This window comes from Gekko japonicus, unplaced genomic scaffold (assembly GCF_001447785.1).
Source record: "Gekko japonicus isolate JY-2015 unplaced genomic scaffold, Gekko_japonicus_V1.1 scaffold702, whole genome shotgun sequence".
In the NCBI taxonomy this organism is placed as follows: Eukaryota; Metazoa; Chordata; class Lepidosauria; order Squamata; family Gekkonidae; genus Gekko; species Gekko japonicus.
Genome location: NW_015175377.1, coordinates 795,254 through 823,022, shown reverse-complemented (window position 1 = coordinate 823,022; position 27,769 = coordinate 795,254). Strand labels below are relative to the sequence as shown.

The window sequence follows — 27,769 nt, the reverse complement described above, 5'->3', positions numbered from 1 at the left end:
AGGAACAGTCAGTTATTCTTTCTTTCTTTCTTTTTTGTGAGATTTCAGTGTTTGATTTCTGTCACTAGATGCTGCTAAAGTGCTGTTTTATATAGTCATTGGATGCAAGGATTATCACCTAACCCAAAGAGAAAGCCCTAGAAAACTGCTGGTCCTTAATTCATTGTTGATGACAAGATTAAATTCTCTGTTTCCACTGAATCAGAATGCATTTGTTTGCACAGCCATGCAACCAAGTGAAGAAGCCGCAACCTCCATAGCACTTTAGAAGGTATTCATCTAAGATAGCTACCTGAAAGTATAGCAGGACATTTTACCCAGCATGTTGGTCTAAAATCAACCAAATGTACACAGGGCATGCAGATAAAAGGGTAAAAAAAAAATCAGTACCAGTCCATCATCTGGCTGTTTTGGTGATGCAAACTGACAATGCAGATTTGGAGGTCCTAAAAATCAAAGGCAGGAAAAAAATCCAGCAACCGACTGAAATAGAATGCATACTGTAGAAATTCCCAAGGATCTGTATGCACTATAGAACTTTGTGTAAGCTATGGATAATTCCTTTCTTTTCAGAGTAGGGGGGGTGCACATGCAGAACAGCTGCAACACTGAAGAGAGACTGACAGTTCCTTCTCATGTAAGAATCCAAGCGCCTATCAAATACTCCATATATGCACCAAATTAAATAGTGCCACTGATTTTGGCAGTGTCTCCTTATACCAGCAACTAAGGCATTTTAAGTTTTGTGGGTTTTTTACAATTATTTCTTTAAATATTAGAAGTAGCATTTGAAAAGTCAGAATGTGAATAAAAGATGCTGGATTTAAGATTTGTTTTTACTTTCAATATCATTTTCAGTTTACTTTATGGATCATAAGTCTGCAGCCTTGATCTTGCTTCTGCTCTTACCACTGGCACACCACCTAGTTTCTTATGGTTTCCAGTATTATGATCATCTGGTAAATACAGATGTGAGTAGCTAATAGCAAATTTTTCTAGGGCACCTACTTTTCAGTTTCTCCAGTGGCAAAAGAATTAACTAATAGGGGAAAAAATCATAGTGGCCATAAGGCAACCCTTGTAAAAAGCCCTAAACATAGCTAAATGACTTGGATACACAGGAAAAAAAATACTGCATCAAGCGCAACTGTTTGTTTTTTGGTAACTGATGGTTGTATATGTTTCAAATACAGGACATCATGACCGCATGCAAACATCCACACCTTGACTAATGCCTTGTGAATCAATTTTTAAAACAGGGAAGCACACATACATAATGTTTTACAGCTTCTATTTACACACACTTAGATAGAAATGGAGACATTAATTCATGACAAGACTCAAAACAGGAGCAAAAAAAATGCATTTCTGAGTAATTTAAATGCTAATGGCTGCACTGTTTACTGATAACCCTTCATTCAGTGAGAAAGCTTGTAAACAATGAAGATATACATTTATACAATTTACAGTCTCAGAAGGAAATAAATTTCTGGTTTATCATCATCACTTGGCTTGGTTTCCAGAAGAGAGTCATCTGTATAAAATCGGTCATTGTACCCATAGCGCACAGATGTACATGCGCCTTCGGGGACACCTCGGCCTTCCAGATCTTCTGCACTGAAGTTGTTCAGATAGCTTGCTATGTAAGAGCCAGTGGAATGCCTGTTGATCATGTGCGGAGATACAGAGGGCTTATTTCTAAGTACTACCCCCGTTATATTGTTGCTAGCATTGGAAAGTTTTTGCTTGTTGGCTTCTTGCCTTTCCTTGGCACGACTAGCAATGTTACGCACTCTGCTCTGACTCCTAGATGACAGTTTTCGGACCAACATTTTAGGGCAATCATCATTCTGCTTAGAACAAAATGACTGGCAAACATCTTCCTGGTCAAAAGACAGTAGTTTTCGCAATTGTTCAGTCAGAGAATCCGAAGACTGTGGTCTCTTTGCCTTCAGAGCTGCCATCATCTTATCTCTCATGCCAGATGTAATAAAACCTCTACTGATGTACTTGTACTTACTTTCAAAATTACAGGATATGTCTTCTGAGGTTAAGTCTCCAAGACTCTTGGATTTGCAAGGACTTGGCTGCTTTTGCACTGTGGGAGGAGTGTAAGGTAAAGAGTTCCTGGATGTAGGACTGGATTCCATGTTAGGTCTTTGAGAGATGCCTAAGGAGTCATTTTGTGTATCAGGCAATTGCAAATAATTATTGTACATAACAGCAACATTTTGATATTCTGAAGGAGGAAAACATTGACTGTTCTCACTTCTAAACTTGAAATCTTTACCTACATGAGCACTGTAGAGGTCCTCGTTGTTTATATTTTGGCCAAGTCTCTCTTTGTAGGTTAGAATGTCCTGGTTAGACTTGAGCTTCAAAGGAGAAGCAAGTTGGCTCATATCTTCTCTCTTATATTCATATGTAGTTATCAAGAGATCTTGTAGTTCCCCATCAACTTCCATTAGGCTACTGCCTGTAGAATTCACACATGTGAAAGGGACAGCTATGGTGTCTTCCAAATCTGAGCTGTCGGAAAGGCAGGAGGTGCTGTTACCAATAGATTCCCAGTTTGTCCCACATTTCCTTTTGGGGTTTGCTTTTAGTGCACCAGCAGGTGAAATGCAAGAAAGCACCGCACAAGTGTCTTCTACACAGTGTGGTTTGTCCTTACAGGAAAGCTTGCCCACTGCTTCATGGTTGGAAGCCGGAGAAAGTGAGGCCTCATGGATAATTGTAAAGAAAGAACATTCTGTTGTTTCTGGGCTGGGGAACGCAGTCATTTCCGGTGTTAAATATGATGGCATGTTGGATGTTCTGCTGGGAGCCTTGAGGTCAAAAGTTGTATTTGGATCACTTGGTAATAAAGATGGTAGAAGTGCAGACTTCATACTACTAGTCTTTTTGCTTGTTCCTGGAGAACTTGAACCAGCTGTTAAATTAGTTTGGCTATTTGTAACATCAAACTGTTCTATCAGAGCTGAGACAGAACTACCCACATCACTCTCATTAGTCAAAGAGACCTCATTAATGAGGCCTGAAATGTCACCATCTTGCATGGCTTGTGTGGAATGAAAGTCACTGACTGTAGATGCATTGGTTAAACTACTTAAAGCACTATTCACAACTGTATGAGATTTCTCAGTTTCCTGCTCTCCTTGAGGAACAGGAATCCCTACTGTGGACTTGCTCTCTTCTTTGTACAATACAGCCTCCTTCGATGTCTTTTGAGCCATACAATGTGTGTCTTCATTTTTTTCCTTTACAATTTCCTCCTTTGGATGAACAGTCTCACCGGAAATATTACTCTTCCAATACTCGGTGGAGAAATAGGTTTCAGCTATTCCAGTTGCAAAGTCTAGGCAAGCTGGTTTTTCAAATAAAGGTGAAGTGGCACAGTCACCAGTCTTGGGAGCATCCTGCTTAAGTGGAGATGCAAACTTTGTAGAAGATGAAACTTTCTCAAAGCATGAAGAGACTGCTTCTTTTACATTCATTTGATCTTCACTTGTATTATTTTTACTTTCTGCTAAAAGATATTAAAAAAATGGTTAGAAGCAATGCTCCCTCTCTCACCCACTTACAATTATTTTGCCTTGAGACGGACAAATGGAGAATGTAAAAATTAGTCACAATACGTGAAAGGACTTAATTATGGGGTTGTGCAAGTTTAGTACAAATTATCCAAGTGATATGAAGAAATGGGAAAAAATATAGTTGCAGGCACTTCATTGAAGCTTTTCTTTAATGCTTTATTACATCAAGGGCATGATGTAATATTTGTTGTAAAGAATGTCAATGCGGTACCATAGTTTGGACATGTGGCATTACCTTCAGCTGTGTTCCTATTCAGATTTGTACTACAAAGAAGCATGGCAAACAAAGATAGAACAAAACAGCTCTGTTAAAACACCATCTGCAAACAAGAGGTATGCTTCAATTACATATCTGATAGATGGACTCCATGCATTATGGCTTCAGATCCTTTAAAAAGCTCCTGATTTCCTAATCCCACCCATTCCTCAAAATATTGGAAATGTTTAAAAGTCCATAGACAGGTGAGCTGAGTCGTACCCAAAGAACTGTAAGAAGAGTAGAAAGCGAATGTCACACCACTTCTCCTGCTGAGCAACAAACTGAGATCACTGAAATTCTGCCCCTGGGAACTGGGGCCTCCTCATAAACTGAATTGGGGCAAAATGGGATGGAGGAATCAGAAAAAAATCTGGCAGAGGAGGGGGGCAGTCTTCTTCAGCCAGCACAAAGCAACAGTTGGGTATACCTGTATAGCTATCTTTCTGTCTACATTACTAGGATCTAAACAGATTTACTTTGGATAAAATAGTTTGACCATTGTCATGTAAAAGGGTGACCTTTGTGCTCACTGCAGGCTACCTGCTCCTGAGCAGCAGAATCTCAAGAATACCAGATCTACTGAGAGAAACTTGCCAGTCAACTAAAAGACTGTTAAGCCACTGAGGTACAGCTTTTGGGGGCTGTAATGCACACAGGAAGCTCAAGAGAGAATTCTCTGGTCCCACCTGAGGTGAAATAAAACTTCCCTCACAGGTACCTTTTTAAATATTACAACTTTGTAAGGCAAATATTTAATATGGATTTTGTGGGCAATCACAGGTTAAACTAAAACTATCTTTCCAAGTACACAAGAGGTTGTTAATGTGTATGTTAATGTGGTTTCCAACAGAACTTCCCCTGTGGCATCAATAACCTGCATCTCATCAATGAAGTCTCCAGGAGCATCCCAAAAGCTAGTAGTTTTCCATCAAGTAGGATGGGAGGGGTCACAGAGGGTTTAAAGAACAAACTCTATCCTTTATTGGGAAAGGTTTGGGGGGGAGACTTTGAGTTGGGGTTGGGGAGGGGGGAGATGAGAACTTTGGAGTAGATATGGAAGGAAGACTCAATGAAAAATAGCCAGGAATGGCTGGGAAAGAGACATCTCTAAAGAGAAATGGGGTAACTTGAAGATTATTCTGCCCACCTCTTAAAGCACCATCATAGGGTGGTAAATTTGAAACCTAGGGAGAGAGGATGTGTTTACTGCTCATTTTTTTTCTTTTTTGTTCAACAGTAGACAATTTTTGCTCAACCTATATACTTTTTTTGTTTGTAATCATTGACTGAAAATACAAGTTATTTTTCAATTTTATGAGAATGTCCACACCCACATAAAAACCTAATCTGGCCCACACTTGCCAAGAAAACAAAGAGATGGTGGGGAAATACCTGCCTGGATCTGGATTACTCTTAACAAGTCAGATTTTTTTAAAAAAACACCAATTCCATGTAATTTTGAACATATTTTGAACAAATTAAGTCCATGACTTAATTTGAAGAAAAGTCTTTAGGAGACGTTTAAAAAGATTCTAGGTACAAATAATTACACAAGCTTACATGGGTGAGGGGCAATAAATCTGGAGAAATGAGCTCCTCATTTAGCATGTAGTCCGGTTTGGGACTTGGGCCAGTTGAACAGCCCCTGAGGGACAACAGAGTGCTTTGCAAGGCCTATTACCCCATATCTTCTATGAGTTTATGCACAAAGCATATGCAACATATATTACAGGACAGCTTCCTATCAAGCCAAGATCCTTGCCAATGTCAAAACTTTGCTGAGCTCTGAAACATTAACTCAAATGGCTCAGCAGTGCCCATAACTGCACAGCAGTGCTGACTGGATAAACTAATGGTTTCAGCATACACTGACAGAATTTTGCATACTCATTGAGATCTTTTTTTTTTTTAAGCCACCATAATTGTTAGCTACATATACAGGCCCTACATGAATAACAACCATCTATAACAATTGCTGCCTCCAAAAAGTCCTGCCAAATCACAAGCCCACTTGCAACATCATATGCTTCTCTGCAGTCAATGGAGTTTCTGAATTCAGGGACATTTTCAGGTGGAAATGAATGTTTGGTAAGCAAAAAAGGAGAAGTATAAGGAACACGTAGGGTAACGCTTACTCACCGTATTAAATTCTTTGGCAACAAACAAATGGCTCAGTTGCCAATCTTTTCAGAAACAACCAGATGCTAATCAGGCAACCTTTAAAATCAAGTAAGTGTCATTACTTGACCTGTGCCATTTGGACCCAAGTCCATATGACAAGCTCATGACAAAGCATTCTTCAGGGCTGCCACTTAATTAAGGGGCTTCCCTTGGAGACCAGTCCAAATCCAAAACTCAAATGTTCAGGATATGCTGGAAAGAACTCTCATCCCACACACCCAGCAGCATGGAAGTGATATGACCAAGTGCTGCTGGAGCTCAACACATGCTTTCCATGTGGAAGATTGAAGGATAAATTGATAGCTTCTCCAGTTAACAAGAATCTCCAGGGGCCAGGGGGTGAGGCAGAATTCCTTTGCTAGAGGTCTTGGAGAAGCTATCCACCAATCAGATTCAACAATACTAAGCTAGAGGGACCAATGAATTGATCTGACATGTTCCTCTTTAGAAGTCACATGAGCAGGACCAAGTGTGTGTTCTCCATCATTCATCTGTTGTTCTCCAGCCAATTTCGTAGTCTGGGGGTGCTCTGGAACCCAGATAAGCAAATGGCAACTGTGGTCAGGAGCGACTTCACCAGCTGCAGCCTTTCCTCAGTCAAAAAGATCTGGCCCTGTGGTGCATGCTCTGGTTGCATCTAGATTAAAAGTATTCAGAAACTTCAATTTGTATAGGATGCTTCCACCAGGATGCTGACTGGAGTGGGTCGTAGGGACCATATCACTTCAGTCTTAGCCCATCTACAGTAGCTTCCAATTTGTTTTCAGGCATGGTTTGGGACCAACATGCCTGAAGGACTGCCAGATCTCTTATGAACCCGACCAACCATTACAATCATGGTTGGAGGACCTGCTTCAGGTGCTCCCACCTTCTGTGATTAGGTGGGTAGCAACCCTGGAAAGGGACTTCTCAGTCATGGCACCAAAGCTTTGGAACCCTCTCCCCAGAGAGATTAGTCTGTTCCTGTCTACTGCCACCTTCTGCCAATGAATGAAGACTTTTTTTTTGCTTTGGTGGGCATTCCCTCAATGATCCCTCCTTTCTCACCAATGTTTTTGTGTTTTGTATTCATTTTAACTGTTCTGCATGTATTTTCACTGTTTTTAAAGAATTGTTTTGATTACATATGTTTGAGAGGGAGGTTGATTTTAATGGTTCTATAAGGTTATTTTATCATGTATGTTTTAAATTGTTAGCTACTTTGGCATCACTGTTGTCCCTGCCATGCTGATGTGATGCCATGAACCGTATGACTGTAGAGAGGTAAGGAAAAGCTCAACATTGAGTTATTTTGTAGTTCACATGAGTTTTGGAGTCTTGCTTGTCATACAGCCCAATACCATGTTTGTCTCCTTAGAAGTATGTCCTACCAAGTTCAACTGGACTGATTCCCAAATGAGTGTGCACAGGATTATTAGCGGGGTGGAGAGCTGAACTTATGAAACCTTCTCAAAATGAATGGTTTGAAAGTCTCATCAGAGGCCACTTACCAGAAGTATTTTCAGCTTTAGTCGTATCTGAAACAGTTTCTTGATCCTCTGACTGTAAACCCATTAGAAGGTATTTGTCAACTGGCATGGATACAGGACGTGCTTGCAAACTCCTGCTGGTGCGTCTTAGAACCCCATCCCTGTGTTTTAAATCTCTTGCATCGGATACACTCTCTTTAACATCGGTGGCTTCCTGAAAGCCCATTTTGGTCTTCTTCCTGCCCTTTGCCGGGGCACTGGCTGTACGTCGGAGAATTCGTTCCCCAATCGATCTTTTCCGAACACAGTGACCACCATTTTCCACTGAATTGTGTTTGGGGTTCTTGTTAAAAAGCCCTCGGAGTCCTATCAGCTGCTTGCTCTAAGAAATAAAGAAAGGGAGAAAAGATACTGCAGATTTTTGGAAATGCATCCTGTTTTATAGAAATGCATTTCTAAATTGATGCTTACATACATTATTCTGAGCCAACGAATGAAAAGGAACCCCAAGCAAATTAGAACCAAAAAAAATCAATTAATGCACAACAAACCCACATCTAAATCTGTTTATGAAAATACAGGCACAGCTCACCATGAGTTCATGCATGCATGTGAAAGTGTTTCTCTTCATCTGGAAGGCAGCCTGCCATGATGGCAAAGGACCTTTTATGAGAGGCTTCCTAATCACACATGACAAGCTTGCAAGAAATGCCCCGAGGTGAAAGGCTGCCCTGCCCAGAGGCATGGAGTTTTATGACATGGGCCACTTCAAAGCAGCAGCTCAAGGTGTCAAAATCTTGATGTGAAATGAAGTGACACGCCAGCTACAGATCATGCGGTTGGGAACGCATCAAAGTTATCTGCAAAAGCAGAAGTGCATGCTAAATAAAGGCTACCTTTGTGGCTCCTAGAAAGTGCATTATAGTATAACTGGGGTTGAGGATTAAGGGGCTCCACTGAAAGGCAAAAAAAAAAAAAAAAGCAAACATGTTGGGCTAATTTTTTTTTTAATCAGTCACAAGAAAACAATATGATTTTTTTTTCAAGCGTTTCTTGTAGATAGGTCTTTGAATCACAGGACTGGTTCAAATGTTTTTTGCTGCTTCCTTCTCAAAGGGTGCCCCGAGAATTTCCGAGGGCAAAGTAATGTCCCCATGTACTTCATCCATTTTCATTGTTTGCTTAAGCACGATAGCTTTAAAAAAAACCCAACAACTAACGCTATGCTCACATGGATTGCTACTAAAAAGTGAAAACTGTAACTGGGTTAGGCATTACTACTTCTGTGTGATTGCATTTGAGCAATATGCCCAGCATTAAATGCCCAAACTGGCCCACAAGGTTGAAAGGGGCTAACAGATTACCTGTGCTGCACCAGTCCCTTGCAAAACAGCCAAGGAAGAATATTTCATGTAACCTTCCAATGATCTGTTGGTTTTTTTTACAGTTAGGAAAGAGTTTTCATCTCCTTGGCCTGGATTTATCTTCCTACAAATTGAAATGCTCTTCTCTAGCTAACCAGACAGCCAAGATCCAAAGTGGGTCATGACGATGCCTTTTATAGAAAATGCAGGAAATCACCTACCCTATCTTCTATGAACAAACCGTTCAATTTTTTTTTTTTGGTCATTTGTATATTTTACTTGACACCCTCTTCTAGTCTAGAGATTGGAAAATACCTGTTGCTTCTTGATATCCATTTACCTGATTCTTGTTTTAATCAGGACCTGAGTCGGACATCAAAGCCTTATGTCATACAGCAGTCATACAGGAATCAAGAAGCCAAGGATAACACATTTAATCAAAGCAATAAGACACCGCAACAAGAGGCAGATCATGAGAGGGAAGGCAAGGAGAAAGGGTGGCATCATTGCTTAGTTCTCATGGCCCTTTCTTACACACCCAGGGAAATGCTGATTGCCACTTTGGAGTCAGGAAGCAATTTTCTCCAGGCCACTTTGGCCAAGGATCCTGGAGGGTTGGGTTTTTTTGGCCATCTTCTGGACAGGGGTCATTGGGGTGTGTGGGGGAAGTTGTGAATTTCCAGCATTGTGCAGAGGGTTGGATTAGATGACCTTGGATATCCCTTCCAAGTCTATGGTTCTATTATTATAATAGCAGCCCCAACCTCTAGTCAGGGAAGACAAACTGGGGGGAGCACTCATAATCAGTGGCATTCAGTTCACTCAAGCAGCCAAACCCCATTTCATACAATTTAGACCATGTCCGCCATGATCAGTGCTGTATTATTTTAGGGAAAGCACAGAGACTCATGTTGCCGACTCAGCTCTGTGCTATTGGGGCGGGGAGAACTCATGATTCAAAGCTATTTAAAGCTATCTGGCAACATTATTAAATCTTCATGCTGAAAATTGACTAAGAAGCGTTTGCCCTTAAATTAGCTTCCTTGCAGATGAGCAAGCACAACATAAATGCAGGCTGACTTTCCAAAACACAGAACAGGATAATAATCACTTGAACTGAGGTATTTACAGGGCAATGTTAAGCAGAGCTGCACTGCACAGTTGACAAGTCTCTGGCTTTTCAGTTCATTCACAGGGCAATCCTAAACACAGCTACATCCTTCTAAACCCAATGGACTAATCCAGTGTTTGAGATTGCATTGGGAGTCTTCTTTTATGTGATTAGAGCATCTTGATAAATATGCCAGACAAGCCAAGAAGACTGAAGAATACTTTTAGGTACATCAATTAATCCATGTTTCCAAGTGACATCTTGCTAACTTGCCCACCACTATTTCCTGAATAACAAAACTGTCAAGAAAAAAGATAGGGTCACCAGACACTGGTTTGTTGTTTTAAAACTGCTCAAGGACTGGAACACTACATAAATGATTTATGGAATGAACATGAAGTTCCTACTCATCTGCAAACCATGAATACTTTCATTCTCTCAGAATGAATTCTTTGAATGTACAGCAACAGCAAACAAATTAAGATGCTCAGTATTATGACCCGTTCAAGAAAATAGGAGGGAATTTTATTATTCTGCTCTATGACTTCTCTTAGCCAGTAAACAAAGCTGCCATGTCTCATAAGCTTAGGTTTGAGCTATGCAGCAGCTTAGGTTTAGCAATGCTTACTTTAATTAGCTTGCAGAAAAACCCAAGGTTTTCCAGGTGTTTTTTCAAGACTTTAGATAGACAGTGTCACGGTTTCTCTCCCACCCCAGTCCATGGATGGGAGTTAAACTAAGCATTCAGCAACAATTAAACAAACCCCAAAAGAATGTCTGTACACTCTCCAGGCTTTACCAGTAGTCTGCCACCAGGATCTCTCACAAAAAGTCCCCACCAAAGATCAGGAGCAGAGATCCCAAACTCCTGCTTGATTTATGGGACTTACCAACTTTACCAGCTCTGTACTAGGGCTGCAAACAATTAAGTACCACAGTGGTAGCCTCCTTAGGCGAACGGTTTAGACACAAGATTCAGTCTTAGAAATCAGGTTGCAACAGAGGAAACAAGTCCAGATAATATTGATTATATATTATCTTTATTCAGTGCACAAGCATGCATATAACATGAGACTAGGAAAAGATAAGAAAACAAATTATATCTATAGCTTGTTCAGCTCTAACTACACAATAGAGGTATTCCATAGTTATCAGGCTTTTAGAGGCATCAGATGAAATAATCCAAGGTCTCACCAGGGGATCTTGAAAAGGAACCCCATGGTACCAACAAACAGCCAGTCCAAAAGAACTCTTTATCTCCCGAGAGGAACTCCTTTTTCCCATATGGATTATTGCAGTTATACCCCCCTTCCGTCACCACAAGGTATGGCCATTTACCCAATAGTGAGAGAGTGGGGAGGCATGTCCAATCTCTGGTTACCATGCGTTGTCAGGCAAGATATGTTTTGATTGGCTAGGAGCTGGGCATCCCACTCCAGCCTCTTCAAGTGACCATGTGTCATGTCAGGGAATGCTTTTGATGTGCTAATGTACTGGTCATAGCTCTTCCCATGCTTGGGAAGGTGCCGGCAAGTCGCCACCTGGACAGGTGACAAAAATTACACTACAGTGTCACCGGCTAAGGCCATCTGACCCAGGCAGGAAGGATTTCAGAAAAGGCCTTTTCTGTACAGACAGTGTTCAGCATTTTTGTTTTTTCAAAGTGTGTTATCTTTAAATGGTAAATATATGAACTTTAAAAAAAAAAATCTAGCAATCCCATTTTGCAAAAGTGGTGTTTATCAAACTGCACTGGGTTAGATCCAGATTAAATTTTCCAATGGCGGGATGGAACTTTCTGGCCTCCCCCCTTCCACTGCAGCCCACTGATCTCCACAAAATGCTGCTCATGGGAGACAGAGGACCCTGAGAAATGACATGGGGTGGTGGGGGTTTGAAGTGGCAAGTAGGTATGAGTGTAAATTGCCAATTTAGTCTGGATCCAACCCAATGTCTAGCAAAGCTCTTGCTTTCATCTACGAAGATGATTCCTGAGCAGCATACAGAAGCTCCCAGTAATGTATTTTAGGGAACCAATAGCATCTCAGCACTACTAAAAAGGCAAAGGGAATGTAAGGGGAAAGAGGGGGTCTGGACCACAGGCGACCCCAGCCTGATGTCGATTGAGCCTGATGTCGATTGAGCCTGTGCTTTTACAGTATTTTTGCCTGCTAGATTTGATACCACTGAGTTGTGAATTTGCCAAGAGGCCTTGGAGTCCACTTAATACAAAACAGCATTTTGATTTGTGCATGGTCATTGTGCCTATATTGACTCACTATACCTTTGATCAAGGATTGTCTTTGAAATGGTCTTAATATTACGTACGATACCGCTGGGGTATATTGGACAGTACTTTCTCTATGGACTGTTATTGCCTCTAGGAGAGCTTGTGCTTGTGGACTATTTTGGATCGTATTACTTTAAGAATCATCATTCTGTGATTTGTGTGACTATGTGGTGTGCATTACATTCTTTTGACGTGCTGTATGTGTTTATATATTTTATATATTCCTATGAGTATCATTATTTGTCTTTAAAAGTTTTGGAAGAATTTCCACCTTTTCATTTCTAGATTTACACTCTTCCTTCCTGGTTAGTTTTGTGTTTGTGACAAATACAGCACAATGTATTGCTCTCTACCTCCACAGGGACTTCCCACATATGCAGGAAGGTATGGCTTGGTAAAGACAAGAAAAACTCTTTTTAAAAATGCCCCAAAAAGTTCTAAAAACACTCCCAAAGAGATAAAGTACTGACAGCAGCACGGGAGGAATGGGCCTGCTCAAGATCCTGACAGCCCAGAGAATCCTGGACAAGGAGATTTTGGAAGGATTTTCAAATTATTTTCCCATCCTATGATTCCTTGAAGCTTATGCATTTATATTGCTCATGCTGCCTTTTCCTGGTTGTGCTATCATCTTCTACTTAAAACCTATAGGTTAAATAAGTAGTATCATTTGAGTAAGTGCTATCTTCTTAGGCAAATGCTTTATGAATGATTTAAAAATTACCCTAAGGCAGAAAAATCAAGAAAAAAACACTATTTCAAGGAAATGATTTCTTTGCCATAATAAAACTTGAAGCAAGCTTTCAAACTTCCCATCATTCGAAGTACAGGGAAATAGTAACAGCTCTGTTGGGGGGGCAACAGTGGGAGGGCCTCTAGTGTCCTGGCCCCACTGGTGGACCTCCTGATGGCACCTGGTATATTTGGCCACTGTGTGACAGAGTGTTGGACTGAATGGGCCACTGGCCTGATCCAACACTGGCTTCTCTATTTATTTATTTATCTATCTATCTGTCAGATTTATACCCCGCCCTCCCAACCAAAGCCAGCTTTTCTCTTACGTTCTTATGTTCTGAAATGGCTGAAAACCCAACTAAAAAGGGCCAAAACAATTCCCCTTAAACAAACTCAGCTAAGATTGTTGCACCACACTGAGCCAATACCAAGCAATCATCATGCCTAGAGAAAAGAGCCGGTTCATTTAGACGTTGTACCCCCAAAACTGAAAGGGAATGGGAAAATGGCCAGTGAGAATTTGGGGCAGCTTAACATGAAACACAGAGATGCACATCACTTTTCACAGTCCCATTCAAATGCAGTTCAAGTCATTTATTTGTCCATAATGCTTACGGTACTAAGGTCCAGCTTTTGCTCAGAAATCATGTAAAAGTAAACTCAAGTCATTTGAGCTTTGAAACCATGAGAGACAAGAACAGCTGTCTAGTGCAATAGGCAAATTGCAAGGGCGGGGTCCACACATACAGGAGGAGGAGGAGGTGAGAATGGGGATGGGGCAGAATGCTGAGCAGGAACCACTTCAGACTATCGGTCGAGGAGATCACTTGTTGAGGGCTCTCCCACCAGCTAAAATACTCCCTGAAAGAAAAAACGGAAGCACAGAGGGGACAACAGTTCTAGGTCTGCCTGCTGGTTTCCTGTTCGTGGAGAATTTTCAGCACTGGGGGGGGGGGATGTGATCCTGCAAGCCTGAAGGGGTTCAATTCATTCAGCCACCTCAGCATTCTGCTGCACATGTAGATCCTTGAAGTCAGTGCTTCAAGGACAGAGGACACTGGGCAAGGAAACAGACGTTTACCTGTATGTTGCTGCATGTTGTCAGCTAAGTGGTTTCACAGGGTCTGCACGTGCAGGGTTAGCATGCCAGGGACTTTTGTCATCTGGGTGGGCACAGTGATGGTTTATTAACACTGCGTGCTTTTAAAAAAAGAGGATACCATGTGCAGCGCTGCACAAGTAAATTCCTTTTGTTTGCTCTGCCTTGCATTTAAAGTCAGGCTTGACTGTGATGGAAAATAAACATTGTCCAGTGGCACCTTTAACACCAACGAAGTGTAATTCTGGGTATAAGTGTTCGTGTGCGTGCGTGCACACTTCATTAGATACATGCCATGAGCCCACGAAAGTTTATACCCAGAATTAAACTTTGTTGGTCTTAAAGGTGCCACTGGACTCAAACTTTGTTGTATTGCTTCAGATCACCTGAATCTATCTTCCTGTGATGGAGAATGTGTGAGTAGCAAGTACGGCTACACACAGAGGCACACAGAGAGTATGCTGAGCATATGGAACAACCAGGAATTGTCTTAGATGAAAAATATAAATTTCCTCGGCTGTTCAAATGAAGGAAGTGAACTGGAGAACACCTGCTTGATGCTCAAATTTGATGCACCTTCTTAAAAAGTATTGCCCTTTTTAAAATGCCACATTCCTTTAATACACTGTTGCTGCTTTTACTGCCCTTATAATGTGGGATGGTTTGGGAAGCTGTCCTATGATGCTATTTTTGGGGAAAATTATAGCATATTTCATCACCCACTCTGGAAAGAGCTTTCTTTACAACCATAGCTATGGTTTAGACACATGCCATTTAAACAATCTTTCAAGGAAGTATTTTCACACACCCGCACACAGGACAACCCATACCCCACTCTTACCTTTCCATAAATGTCATTGATTGTTATGTGGACAAATATAGAGGCTTCAGTCAGTCCCTCTAAGTAAACATGACGATAGCCTAGAGAAAGTGGGTTACAAAAAAAGTAAAATGTGTTTTTCAGTTAACCAAGATGCCACCCATAGGTACAGGAAGACTACCCAGAAAAGTCAATGGATTCAGCTTGGAAGAGGAAGTCAACAAATCCAAAGTTAATCCATCACTTACAAACTGCAAAGCCTTTTGCAACTATTTTATGGACACTTGTATTATTGATTTTATGATCAACTACTCTTATGCTGCTTTTGTTAGAACTTGTTCTTGTATTATTTTGTCTTACAGTGTTCACTTGTAAGCTGCTGTTTGGACCTGGAAAAAAAATTGGGATTTCTGAAAAATCCCAGATCCCAGTACTGGTATTGTATTTGGATCGGGGGGGGGGGGGGATTGGAAATCCCAAGTTTTTTCTGGTCTAACAGAAGAAAAAATGGGGGAGGGGAGTAGCAGCAAAAGATAGCTGATTGCTCCCCCTGTCAGCTGTTTTTCAGGCTTTCTTCTGCATTCCCTTTAAACAGGAGGCATTTAAAAGGACTGCAGAAGACAGCCTGACAAACAGCGGATCCACGAGGAGCAGTCTCCCCACGGCCTCAGCTGATTTTAGGGGTGGCTTCTCCTGCAGCCCCATTTAAACTAGGCTGCATGAGAAGTCAGCCCAAAGGTGACCCAGCAGGGAGCACTCTGGCTAAGCTGATCTTAAGGATGGCTTCCCGTGCAGCTCAGTTTAAATGAGGTTGCATGAGAAGCCAGTGGAAAGCTGAGCCAACAAGGAGCAGACTGCTTTCCACCAGCTCAGGGGAAATTCGGGCTGGCTTCCCATGCAGCCTCATTTATATGAGGTTGCAAGAGAATCCAGCCAGCCCAAAGCTGAGCCAACAAGGAGCACTCTGCTTCCTCCTGGCTCAGCTGATCCTCGAGCTGACTTCTGCAGCCCCTTTAAACTTTAAAGGGACAGCAGTAGAAAGCCCAACAAACAGATGAGAGGTAGGAGCAATGAGCTCCAGCCTCTCCACTGTTTTTCAGATCTACCACAAATATATCAGGGATCCCCCCCCATTTTCCCAAAAAAACCCAGATATCCTTCGGATGCTGAAATATACCTGAAAATACCAATAAGGTGTTTTTCAGGTATATTTTTGGCTTGAGTAGATCCAAATGCACACCCCTAGGAGGGACTTGGGAATGTTCAATCTGGAGAAGAAGATGTTGAAGAGGGCAAAATTGCTCTCTTTAAGTATTTGAAACGTTGTCGCTTAGAGGAGGAGCTACTCCTCTTGGCAGGAGAGGAGAGGACTTGCAATAATAGGTTAAAATTATGGGTGGAAAGGTACCAGCTGGATAGTAGAAGAAAAATTACAGTAAGAATACTTCAGCAGTGGAATCAGCTGTCTAGGAAGGTGGTAACCTCCGCCTCCCTGGCAGTCTTTAAGAAGCAGCTGGAAGAACACTTGTCAGGGATACTTTAGGCTGATCCTGCACTGAGCAGGGGGTTGAACTAGATGGTCTCTTCCAACTGTATGATTCTAAGTCCTAAATCATTCACTTTCTGACCATTGTAGTTAAACGGCTAAGAGAGGATAAACTGAAATTAAATCCTGTCAAGATGGAGGTAATGCTGGTTGGGAAGGTGGAAACTTCTAAGCACACTGCAATTCCCACCTTTAATGAAATTCAGCTGACCCTTACTGACTCAATCAATAGTGTAGGGGTTATAGTGGATCTAATATTACTGCTGGAGAAGTAAACTACTGCAGCTGCAAAAAAAATACTCTCTACCAACTTGAGCCTGGCAGATGGCCCCCTGCCTTGACACAGCTGACCTGCAAAGCACTCTACATAGGTCTCTCCTCAAAGTCAATTCTGCGACACCAGTTGCTGTAGAATGCCACAGTTTGGTTATTATCAGGAGCTAGGCAGACCATGCTCATTAGTCCCATTCTGCAGTCACTCTATTGGTTGCCCATCAGTTACTGGCTTCAAATCAAGGTACTGGTTATCACACACAAAGCCTTTCATGACCTTGGACCTTCATATCTGCAGGACTGCCTCACTCCCTATGCTCCACCAGGACAACTTTGCTCATCTGAGGAGGGCCTTCTACAGGTCCACCCTGCAAATGTGCAAGATCAACAACCACCTGTACATGTGCATTCTCTGTTTTGGCTGCTACCTTATGGAATGGCCTTACCTTCTTACATAAATTCCTGACACAGAGATCTGCACTGGGTTTTATCAGACAAGCAATGGTCCAAGGTTTGGTGTTCCTCTACTCGTAGGTCTAAATCTATAAATATACAAGCTTTAACATCAAGATGGTATCTCACACCATCAAAACTACATTATATTAATCCCAAAATAATCCCAAAATGTGGAGAACGAGGTTCTTATTTTCATAGTTGGTGGGACTGTACTTATATCAAGAAATTTTGGAGATTAGTCCATTCTCAAATTCATAAAATTACAGGCTAATTCCTTTCCCTTCTGAACTAATGCTTCTGAATCTTTGGCAATCTACTATGATCCCCTCAATTTGACGAGATTTGATGGCCTTTCTATAGGCAGCTGCGAGGACAGTAATAGCCACTTCATGGAAAAATAATAAACCTCCATCAATCTTGGCTTGATACCAGCATGTTTGGGATTGTTACATAATGGAAAAAATATTAGATCAACAGTCACAGACTGATAATAGCCTTCATATATCTCATTTTATTGAAATGTGGTACCCTGTAATAGAATTTATAGCAAACAAGGAATCGTTTTTTCACCACTCTTATCTGATAGAAGTGCTAATACTATGAGGTTTTATGCATGTTTATCTCTCTCAGATAGTTAGTATAACAAGCTGGTATGTTTACTCTCCTATTAATTGTTGTACTGGTTAACTATTCCGTATTCTCTGTAAATACCGATAATGTTATAGAATATATGTATTGCTCATGATACTTAAAATAAAAAAGGAAAATGAAAAAAGGAAGGCATTGCAAAAACTGCAAAACAGAATTATTCAAGTGGGCATTTTTACAAAGGTTATGAGGCTTCATTATAACAGAATCATTCAGAAAGTTATTTTAATGAAGGGATGCACACACATGGAAATAAACAATACTAACCAGGCAATAGGCTGCTGAAAGCCACAGTTCTTTGTCCAACAAAGTCTCGTCCAATTGGATCATGATCCCAAACCAGAAACCGAACTAATGCTATTTCAGGCATGTGGATGGTAAAAGTGAGAGTTTCTTCCCAAACAGGATTAAACCCTGAGAAGTAAAAGATACACACATGAGCTTTTGGGGGGAACGGGGGCTGTAGCCATCTGTGCAAATTCTTATCACAATCTATTCGGGGAAATTAGACATTCACTGAACAAACTATCCAGGATGTCTATCTTGAAATCCCAAGAGTTATCTTATTGTAATATGGAACTAGTTTCTTCTGGGCCAAGTAATGTCTGTAGAATACTGCTACTACCAAGAATATAAAATTTGGAAATGCCTTGCCCTTCGTCTTTAGAAAAAGACAGGGAATTTCAACCATTTGTTAAAGCTTGCTGCAGCTCCATAAAACTCTGCACCACTGGATATTCATTACTTAAAATTCAAACAAATAATTTAATATATTACCACATTCCTTACCTATGGGGCTTGGGAAATAACTGCAGTGCAAAATGACTCAGGAACAGTTCACAAATTATGTTATTCATGCACCACCATTTTATCAACTTTCTAATAATAGATCACCCAAAAATCTAAATATTGCTGCCTTTGCCTATCAAGCATCATTATGAAGCACCATGATCAGGCAACAGCCACAACTGCCATTGTGAGGCCAGCTAATGATTTATTTATTTATTTATTGTGAGATTTATAGCCCGCCCTCCCCGCGAGCGGGCTCAGGGTGGTTCACAAACTGGGCACGTAGGCCAATGGTTAAAACGGTTAAAAACACAATAAAGCAATCATTTCTAGTCAATTTATAACAATACAAGGTGCTCTAGAAGTCTCAAAAAAGGTCTCCAGTCACAAGATGGCATCCTGATGGTGATGGTCCCAGATCGGTGTTATCAGTTCCAGGCAGCACTATCCGTTCATTGTCACGGGGCCTGATGCTGCTCAGGTTGCCCTGCTCATAAGAATCTCACAGGTGGGGTGCTTAAGTTGCTTGACTGGAGAGGTGGTATCTTTTCTCCTACTAATATAACAGTTCTGAGAAGCTGCAGCTTGGGGAAGGTAATAGAAGAGGGAACCTTCAAATGGAATCAGCACAAGTCCAATCCCTATGGACAGGCCACTTGTAGGTAGCCAAAGCACCACAAAAATGTCCTACACCCTCCAAAAAGTTCTAGGTTCTGTTTTATTTATTTCTACAAACTGATAATAAAGACAGGCAGGCAAAAAGGAAGAGAGAGGTACCATGAAGCAGTCTCCTTCCTATGGAAGCACAGTTTGACCGCAGCACAGAATATTAAAGTTTAAATATTGGGGGGGGGGGGGGACAATCACCAGAAGCCTAGTGCTTGCCCTCTGGGTTACCATGCTCAACCAAGCTTTGCAGCTGTTTCTTATCTGACATTGACTGGAAAGAAAAATCAGTAGTCAATTGACAAATGACTTTACATTTGCCTGTCAGATACTTCTGAGTATCCTGGTAGCTAGCAAAAAAACCCTTTTTTTGAATAGCTTTACTTCTCAACTCCAATTCTATGATTCTAGCATTGAGAGTAATTGAGAGACATAACCTTTTTTTACAACCTCTTGTTAAGCAAATTCTCTTCACCTTATCTAGGAATCTTAAGCGGGCTATTCTGCTTCAATTTAAAGGCACTGATCTTTATCCGCTAAAAAGAACATCAGGCTTTGTATACATTACTCATGCTTAGCTTTCTTTTAGCCTTAGGACAATTCCTATGAAATATTTTGCGGGATCTTTGCCAGCCAAAGGATGCATGCCATTATTTAATAGTAATGAATGATGACAGAGTATGATGCAGCTCAATGGAAGATGACAAAATAACCAACCACAGTGGACATTTATATGCAGCTGTATATAGGCTTCGAGCTTCCAATCCATTTAAATGGAGGAGCAGTTCAGCTGAAGTGAGGGGGAAACATAGTGCTACAGGAGCTCCTGCATCCATATGGAACAAGTATTTTATTATTTTAGCCTTGACAGTCAAGCAAACAAAGGGCAACCCAACCCAAAGTATTCAGAGTTCAGTTCTCCTGTGACAGTAATCAAACATGGTGCTTACTGAATTCATCCCATTGATTTCAACAGGACTAGTTCCTACCTTCTAAGAAGTGCCTAATGCACTCTGACTGTGCCTTAGGAATCATTCACTGATAGCCAATCAATAGTCACTGACTAGCACAAATCGTAATGAGTCATAATAAGGTTCGCAGTCACAATTGATAAGAAAAAACTTAAAAATTAACTCCCACATATAATGAATACATGCAATGAGTAGTAAGTAAAATTATTATCAAAATTCTTCAATATGCATATGTATCTGGTGGATTTTACAAGCTGCCACACAAAACTTCACACTAAGTGCTGAGGGCAGGAAGGGTTGCCTCAATGCTTAGTTCTTGTGGCCCTTTCTTACATGCCCAGGGAAATGCTGATTGACACTTTGGGGTCAGGAAGCAATTTTTCTCCAGGCCAGTTTGGCTGGGAATCCTGGAGGTTTTTTGTCATCTTCTGGACTTGGAATAGCAGTCATTGTGGGTGTAGAGGGGGAGGTATTTGTGAATTCCCTGCATTGTGCAAGGGGTTGGACTAGATGACCCTGGAGGTCCATTCCAATTCTATGATTTTAGCATACATTGAGTCTGGTCGACCAGAATACCTACTGAGTAAGGGAAGACCAAACTTAGAACGGATCTCTAGATAAAAAGAGCAGCGAACTAAGATGTGTTCTGTGGTTTCGATCTCCCCCAAGCCACCGGGGCATAGCCTATCTGCCTTGGGGGCCTTTTTATATCACCCATCCAAAACTGCAGAAGGGAGTGCTTGACATCTGGCAAGGGAGAATGCCTTCCTGTAACTAGGAATCTCCAACTAGGAGAGATAAGCAGCTGGTGAAATGACATATCTAGAGCTTTCTGAAGACAAGTCGCTTGGTGACCTCTCTAAATCTGTCTGCCACTCACTATCCACCATCCTTTGCTTCCAAATTTGTTTCGCCTGCCCCATACCCCATTTCCAAGACAGAATAAGGGGGAAAGCCCAAACGCACCAACTTGTTACTAACTGCCTTTAGCCATGTAAATTGATGATTGTCTTGAAGAATCAAGGGGGTTAAAGCCCTGAAGATTAAAGTTTAGCTTTAGCCAAAGATTAATGAAGCCAGTGTGGCAGAAGATCTGGGAAATCCATGTTTGAATGCCTGTTCTTCCATGGAAGCAAACTGGGTGACCTTGGATCAGTCACATTCTTAGCCTAACCTTCCTTACTGGGTTGTTGTGGGGATAAAATGGAGGAAAGGGAAATTATGTAAACTGTTTTGGGACCCCACTGTGGGAAAAGGTGGGGCCCAGCCATTGGTCTGGGACTGATTAAGGACTGAGAACCCTTGGGGGACTAGTTCTTTCAGGGTGGCTGTTTCACCTTCCCTTACCCAGATCTCGGTCACACGTGGCAGGTCCACTTCTTGCGCTGCAAAGTAATTTTGCAGCATTCTGGTTTTATTATTAATGGACCTGGCATTGCACAACGTCAGTGTGGGAGAAGGGTTACACTTCTGAGACTACACACAAATGTATCTCGGGATGGGACGAAGGTTGAAGGTGACCGAGCATAACCATATCTCTGTATCTTTCCCTTCCATGGGCAGGCTGCAACTATATCTATGGAGAATTCCATTCATGTGCTATAGTCCTCCATATAATATAATGTAATGCTTCTGTGAAAATTAAAATTAAAAATACCTCTCAAAGTACACGCAATATCAATTTCACTATCAATATAATGCATTCAGCTTGTGTCATAAACCATCAATTTCAACTTGTAGCTTGAAAGCATATCAAACAATAATAGGGTTACATTTCATTCTCACCACAATGCTGAATGTATGTTGTTACTTGAGTCCCCAAGGTCTCTATTTAACTCAATCACAGCTAGTTGCTTGTAATTTAAGTTCCCAAGCTATGGTCCTCCATATGACAGTATCACTGGTGATTCTTGTGACATACTACTTCTAGTCCTTTTATAATGTGAAAACTTGTTCCAATGTAGGCAGTGAATGCGCTGTTAACCAGCATCCACAAGGAATGGGGATTTCTGGTTAACCAAGTATGCTGGTTAACACAGCTTTTACCTGGCAGCGAGAGGGCAGCATGTGAGCAGACTGGGCAGAACCCTGAGTTCTGGGCATGCCAGTTAACCCCAGTTGGTTAATAAATCTGTTACTGTACTATTTGACAAGGTGCAAGAAAGAACAACAACAAAAGGAAAACAAAGTTAAGGTCTGAGGAACAACCTTTGAACCAAGGGTGCCCCAATCAGACTTGGGCTTCTGTCTCATTGTCAAATCTGACTTTGGAGGAAACAAGGAATTGGTAGACAAACCCTTAAATGCACAACAAATTAACAAAGAGACTGCAGGTCTCATGTCTTACCATTGTCGTCTACCACTCTGGTCTGGTCTTTGCAGCAGTCAACTGGTAACCCAATAATTTCCACTTCAACAAATGGATCAATTATCTGTTCAAGACATTTTTAAAACAGAAAGGAAAAAAAACCAGTTATCTCAAATATTCAATGTTTTAAATAAGATTACGAGCAGGATATTAATAGTCTCAGCTTGTGGTCTAAACTTGCCCACCATCATCTGTACACCTACTAATCAAGTATCTTTCATAGCTTCCCAAGAGATTAAAGACAATTCCATTGAAAGTGGGTGGTATAAGTAAGACTCACTAAGAAATTTTCTGCTTAAGTTTATGTGATTACTGTCTCCTTACTGGTGAAACTGTTGTGACTATTTTTCAACAATTAAATAGCTTTGCCGATAAACTTGACCACCTTCGGCAAAAGTTCAACACCTTAATTCCAGAACCTCTGCACCCCTTACCCCCCTCAACTAAAACAAAATTAAAACAAAAAATAAACAACAAATCTCCTAGCTTAAGAACATAGGACATACAGCTTTCCACTGCAGGGGGAACAAATAGTGAAGAAGGTATAAAGCTGTGTCACAGATCGTAAAACCATCAAATTGCATTATTTATTAGACATAAATTTGTGAACCGGGGATGTTGGATAAATAAAAGACAAATTCTTTACTCCCTGAGTAAACTTCTGCATGTAGAAATTTGTCATATTGAAAGTCTCCCATATACTCCCTCTGGGAGAAGAGTCCTTCTAAGTTTCAACCAGCCAACAATTCCCTCAATACTTTTGAAAATGTGGAAATTTTTATCCTCCTTTGAAATCTTTACAACCAGAGTCTTCCATAGACAAAACTGTTCAGACATTAATTCCAGGGACTACAAGTACGAAACCTCCCACTTATGGCCTTGAATCTGGAGCCTTTTTAAACACAATTGACAATGACCCAAGCCTACTCCAAAATGGGGACAAAAGACTGCATATCAGTTCAAACAAGATCAAGGTGCCAGATAAAATAGAACAGCTTTATCCTCACACTCTCTGAGGAGGTCTCTTTTGGGGGAACAAACAAACATTTCTTCTACATTGGAGAAATGGAAGACCTCATCGCAGCTCCTTCATACTTCAGTCAAGCCTCTTAATTTATTTCTCCCTGTGAGTCTACTGTCCAACTATAAGCTAAAGACGCAAGCCTACAATGCTATTTTAACCTCTCCTATCCCTGACATTGATAACAGTTCACAGCTTTCTCATGACCTGGATAAGTCAATATCCATCTCTACCCCATCAAAGGTGCCAACTCCAGTTTTCCAACTGTGTATAAAGTTGATGTATCAAAGGGGGAACCAACGGTTGGCAGCAAAACATCTTAAGTAAAGACCAACAAGCCCCCACAGTAGCCTCCTATTATACAAATTAAAGTCCAAAGCATCTCTACGGAAATCTTGGGAGAACAGCTGAGTCCTGAGAGTCCCAGCACAGCGGAGTGTGAGAGCAAATTGGAGGCTGGGAGGAAACTGCAGAACAAAAAACTCAAGGAAATGTTAGGCTGCGGTCACACATAACAGAAGCCACACAAGTGAGACGGAAAACAGCCGGAGTTTCCGGGCGCGATCTCACCAGCACATCTGGGAAGCGTAGCACTCCCGTGGCTCAACCGAGGCTTCCAGCCGAAACTGCGTGGCAAAAAACTAGTACCTTGGAGGTACTAGTTTCCGGAAACTGCGGGGCAAGGGCGGGCGTCTGATCGCGTTTCCGGTGGCATCCGGCGCCCGCCCATGTCCCCTTGCAAATAAGGTGTTTTTTTTGTCCAAGTCTCTGTGGATGCGCATGCGCACCCAACGGAGCATGCGCATTTGTCATGTACACAAAAATAAAAAACAGTTTGCCGCGGCGCGCGCTTCTTCGTTGCGCGCCGGCTTGTCCTGTGATCGGCACCTCTCCCTTGCCATGGAACCTCCACGGTACCTCCACAGGACCTCCACAGGAGGTCTGATCACGTAACTGCGCAGTAGTTTGCCCCAGGGCAAACAGCCACACTTCTCCTCTGCAGTTTCCTGCCTGTGTGACCGGGGCCTTATAGAGAGGTTTTCTGCAAGATGTCAGGAAGAACTCAACGAGATTCATCAGAACTACCATGGTTCATCTGAGGAAACATGTCAAGAATTGGAAACTAAGGAGGGTTGCACAAACTTATAATGATTAAGTAAAAGCAGAAATAGCCCAGGGAATACAAACATTCCTTCTACATTGGAGAAGTATATAGCAACAGCTCGGCCTAATGGGATTATTCAAGGCTCTGTATCTAGACTTGCGGTTCTTAAGAAACACATGCCTCTTCCTGTAGGAAAAATGAGAAGCTGGGGAGGGGGGTAGCAATGAATTCTGTCGGACAATAGATTTGTGATATTATTTCCAAAATAGAAGAGGAAGTCTTCTCATTTGCTCTCTCCCCATCCACCCCCCCCCTACTGAGGGAACCCACAGTGTTAATAATTTTTATATTGTCACTGCTATCTCATGAAACAATTTTGAGATGCTGTGTCCTTTATTTCTTTTTCCCCCAGTATGGATGTGAATTTTAAACTTTTCAACTTATTAAATAAAAGTATCTCTCACAGCAAGAGACTTAAAATAATCAACAGGATCCTGGGAACAAACCAGGAAGGCATCCAAGCATTCAGATGTACTCGTTAGGTGAGGGCCTATTATTCTCTGTAGCTGTTCAGTTTCATTATGGCTTCCTGGAATATTTCTGTTGCCCTGCTGTTTCAAATATTTTAAGTTGTCATTATTATGACTTGTGATGGCTACCGCTTTTATTGATTATGGGTTGAATCCTACTGCCATTTTGTGAACTGAAGAGGGAGAAGGTGTGGTCTTAGTTTCTCCTCCTTTCTGCAAATCCCCAATCAATGTGGCTTATGGGATGAGTTCCCTTCCTCTACTGGTGCCTTTTCAAGGGTCACAGAAAACGTCCGGGAAAACAAGGAAATATCTGCTTCCAATCAATGGATGAACAGGAGGATATATTATTTGTGCCAGCCTCACTGAATATCTTTTTAGGCATAAATAAGACACTTAAAAACATAATACAAATATCATCATCTACACATGCGTTCTATCTCTAGCATCTCCAGTTAGATGATCTTACATAGGACTGAAAAAGTATCCTGTCTGAGATGCTACGGAGATGACACCACTTAGTATAATCTGTGTATTTAATTAGCAAATTTATATTCTGTCTTTCCAATCACCTACTCAATGCAGCTAGCAAAATCAAAAATGTATTTAAAAGGGGATTAGACAAGTTAATGGCAGAGAGGTCCATCAATGGCTACCAGCCATGGTGAGTAAAGGGAACCTCCATATACAGAGGCAGCAAACCTGTGAATACCAGTGCTGGGCCTCTATGCGCTGCTTGTTTGGCCCTCCAAGGCAACTTGCTGACCTCTGTGTGAAACAATATGCTGGACCAGATGTACCACTAGTCTGCTTAAGTAGGCTCTACTTAAGTTCTTAAAGAAACAAAATAATAAATAATACAAATTTAAAAATAGAGATAACAACTAAGTACAATCCATCAGAACTCATTTCCTTGCAGTGAAAGAACTTCTATGTTAAAAAGTCAGTAGTCAATAAAAAGCAGGTTTGAATAAGTACAAATTGGTATGGTCGGGGTGTTGCAAGAGATTACAGGATTTAGTCCAGTGCAATAGAGTGACGCAAAAACTATCGGGTCTTGATCCAGGTGCTTCTTTAAAAGTTTTCTCCCCCCCCCAATTTCTTCTACAGGCAATTTGTTTCACTTGTCTGCCTGCCTGCCCTGAAAATCAGGATTTAAAAAAAAAATATTTACCACAGCCTACCTTATATAACTCTTTTGGTACATATTCCACAGCAAAAAGCTTGAATAAGTCCATAATTGCTGCACTTCGCTGGAGCAGCAAATTTTATTAACAAATCTTTTCATCCCCCAGGTTCTCCAAAAATGTCAAGGGTGTGAAAAGAAAATGCAGTAATGAGGTAGTAGGGTCAAATGTTCTATGCCCCTCAAAAAAGGAAATGTTTTAAGGACAATGTAGGTTTTCCAGCTACAATAATAGAAAGGAGAGGTTCTCTTGCTCAGAGGCCAAACCATTTGCCTTTACATTTTTAATATTTCTCTTTAGGAATATATCCCTAAATTATTAATACATAATAAACACTATATTTTGCATTTAGGCATCTTGAAAATTAACAAGAAATGTAAAACAGTAGCTAAAATAGCAGTTAGGAGGAGGAAAAACTCATAGTTAACCACTGTATCCTTAAAGCAATTTGAGGTATGATTAGGAGCATATTCATATATCAAAAACTAGGCATTCACCCGTACTGATCAATATCATTTCCATGCATCACCAATATTTTTACCTCTCCTCTGTCTCCTAACATGGAATCAGGAGGTTTCGGTAGCTGCTGCCCACTGATAATTTTAAGTATAAGTTGCTTCTTAGGGAGAGCAGGAAGTGGATCTGCTGAGTATGGGTTAAATGTACCTAAGGGGGTATAAATATGTGAGAATAACATCTTATGCATACATATAAAGCCCACATTCATTCAATAATGATGGAGGGTGAGATAAATTAGAATTTAACTGCAACAGTCTCCATCCTTCACACTTTTACTATATGAATTTCAGAGCATTAGAGCATATTTATCTATTTGGGTGTCTAAGCTGCTGGTCTAGATGGCAGCAAGTACTTCAAGCATACAGTACAATAGTGTTGGATTTCAAGCGCCACATTTACATTAATTATCTAATGAAATGATGGTAAACAAATACCCTCTGCTGCTTAGTTAACTGGCTTTTCTGAATGATGCAATAACTACCCAAGAACTGCCATTTCTACATTAATGAACATACTGAATTGTGGTTTTATAAAATAATAAAAATGTAGCAGTGTTACAGTATCTGTGACATTCCATATAACACTACCTTTGCACAGCTGTTGAGGTTTCAGGATGTATCCACAGTTGCCATTCATCCGGAATTTGGCTTGGTTCAACTGCATCAAGCGCCCATCGGACTGGTAGTTTAACGCCACTGTGGAGTAATATTTCTTTTAAATCATTATTAAAGTAACAGGTTCTATGAGTACAGTGCTTGATATCTTT

At 41.1% G+C, this 27,769-nt stretch overlaps 1 protein-coding gene across 1 annotated transcript in view; it reads right to left on the bottom strand.

The window, feature by feature from the left end:
- Positions 1 to 1,463: 1,463 nt before the first annotated feature.
- Positions 1,464 to 27,769, bottom strand: part of PLCH1 (phospholipase C eta 1) — a 97,125-nt gene continuing 70,819 nt past the window's right edge. The window contains exons 15-22 of the mRNA XM_015425539.1: positions 27,591 to 27,698; positions 27,026 to 27,150; positions 22,621 to 22,705; positions 18,115 to 18,261; positions 14,946 to 15,025; positions 8,402 to 8,461; positions 7,527 to 7,887; positions 1,464 to 3,529 (exon numbers count right to left, since the gene is read on the bottom strand). Coding sequence (XP_015281025.1) covers positions 1,464 to 3,529; positions 7,527 to 7,887; positions 8,402 to 8,461; positions 14,946 to 15,025; positions 18,115 to 18,261; positions 22,621 to 22,705; positions 27,026 to 27,150; positions 27,591 to 27,698 — 3,032 coding nt within the window. The remainder of the gene's footprint in view (positions 3,530 to 7,526; positions 7,888 to 8,401; positions 8,462 to 14,945; positions 15,026 to 18,114; positions 18,262 to 22,620; positions 22,706 to 27,025; positions 27,151 to 27,590; positions 27,699 to 27,769) is intronic.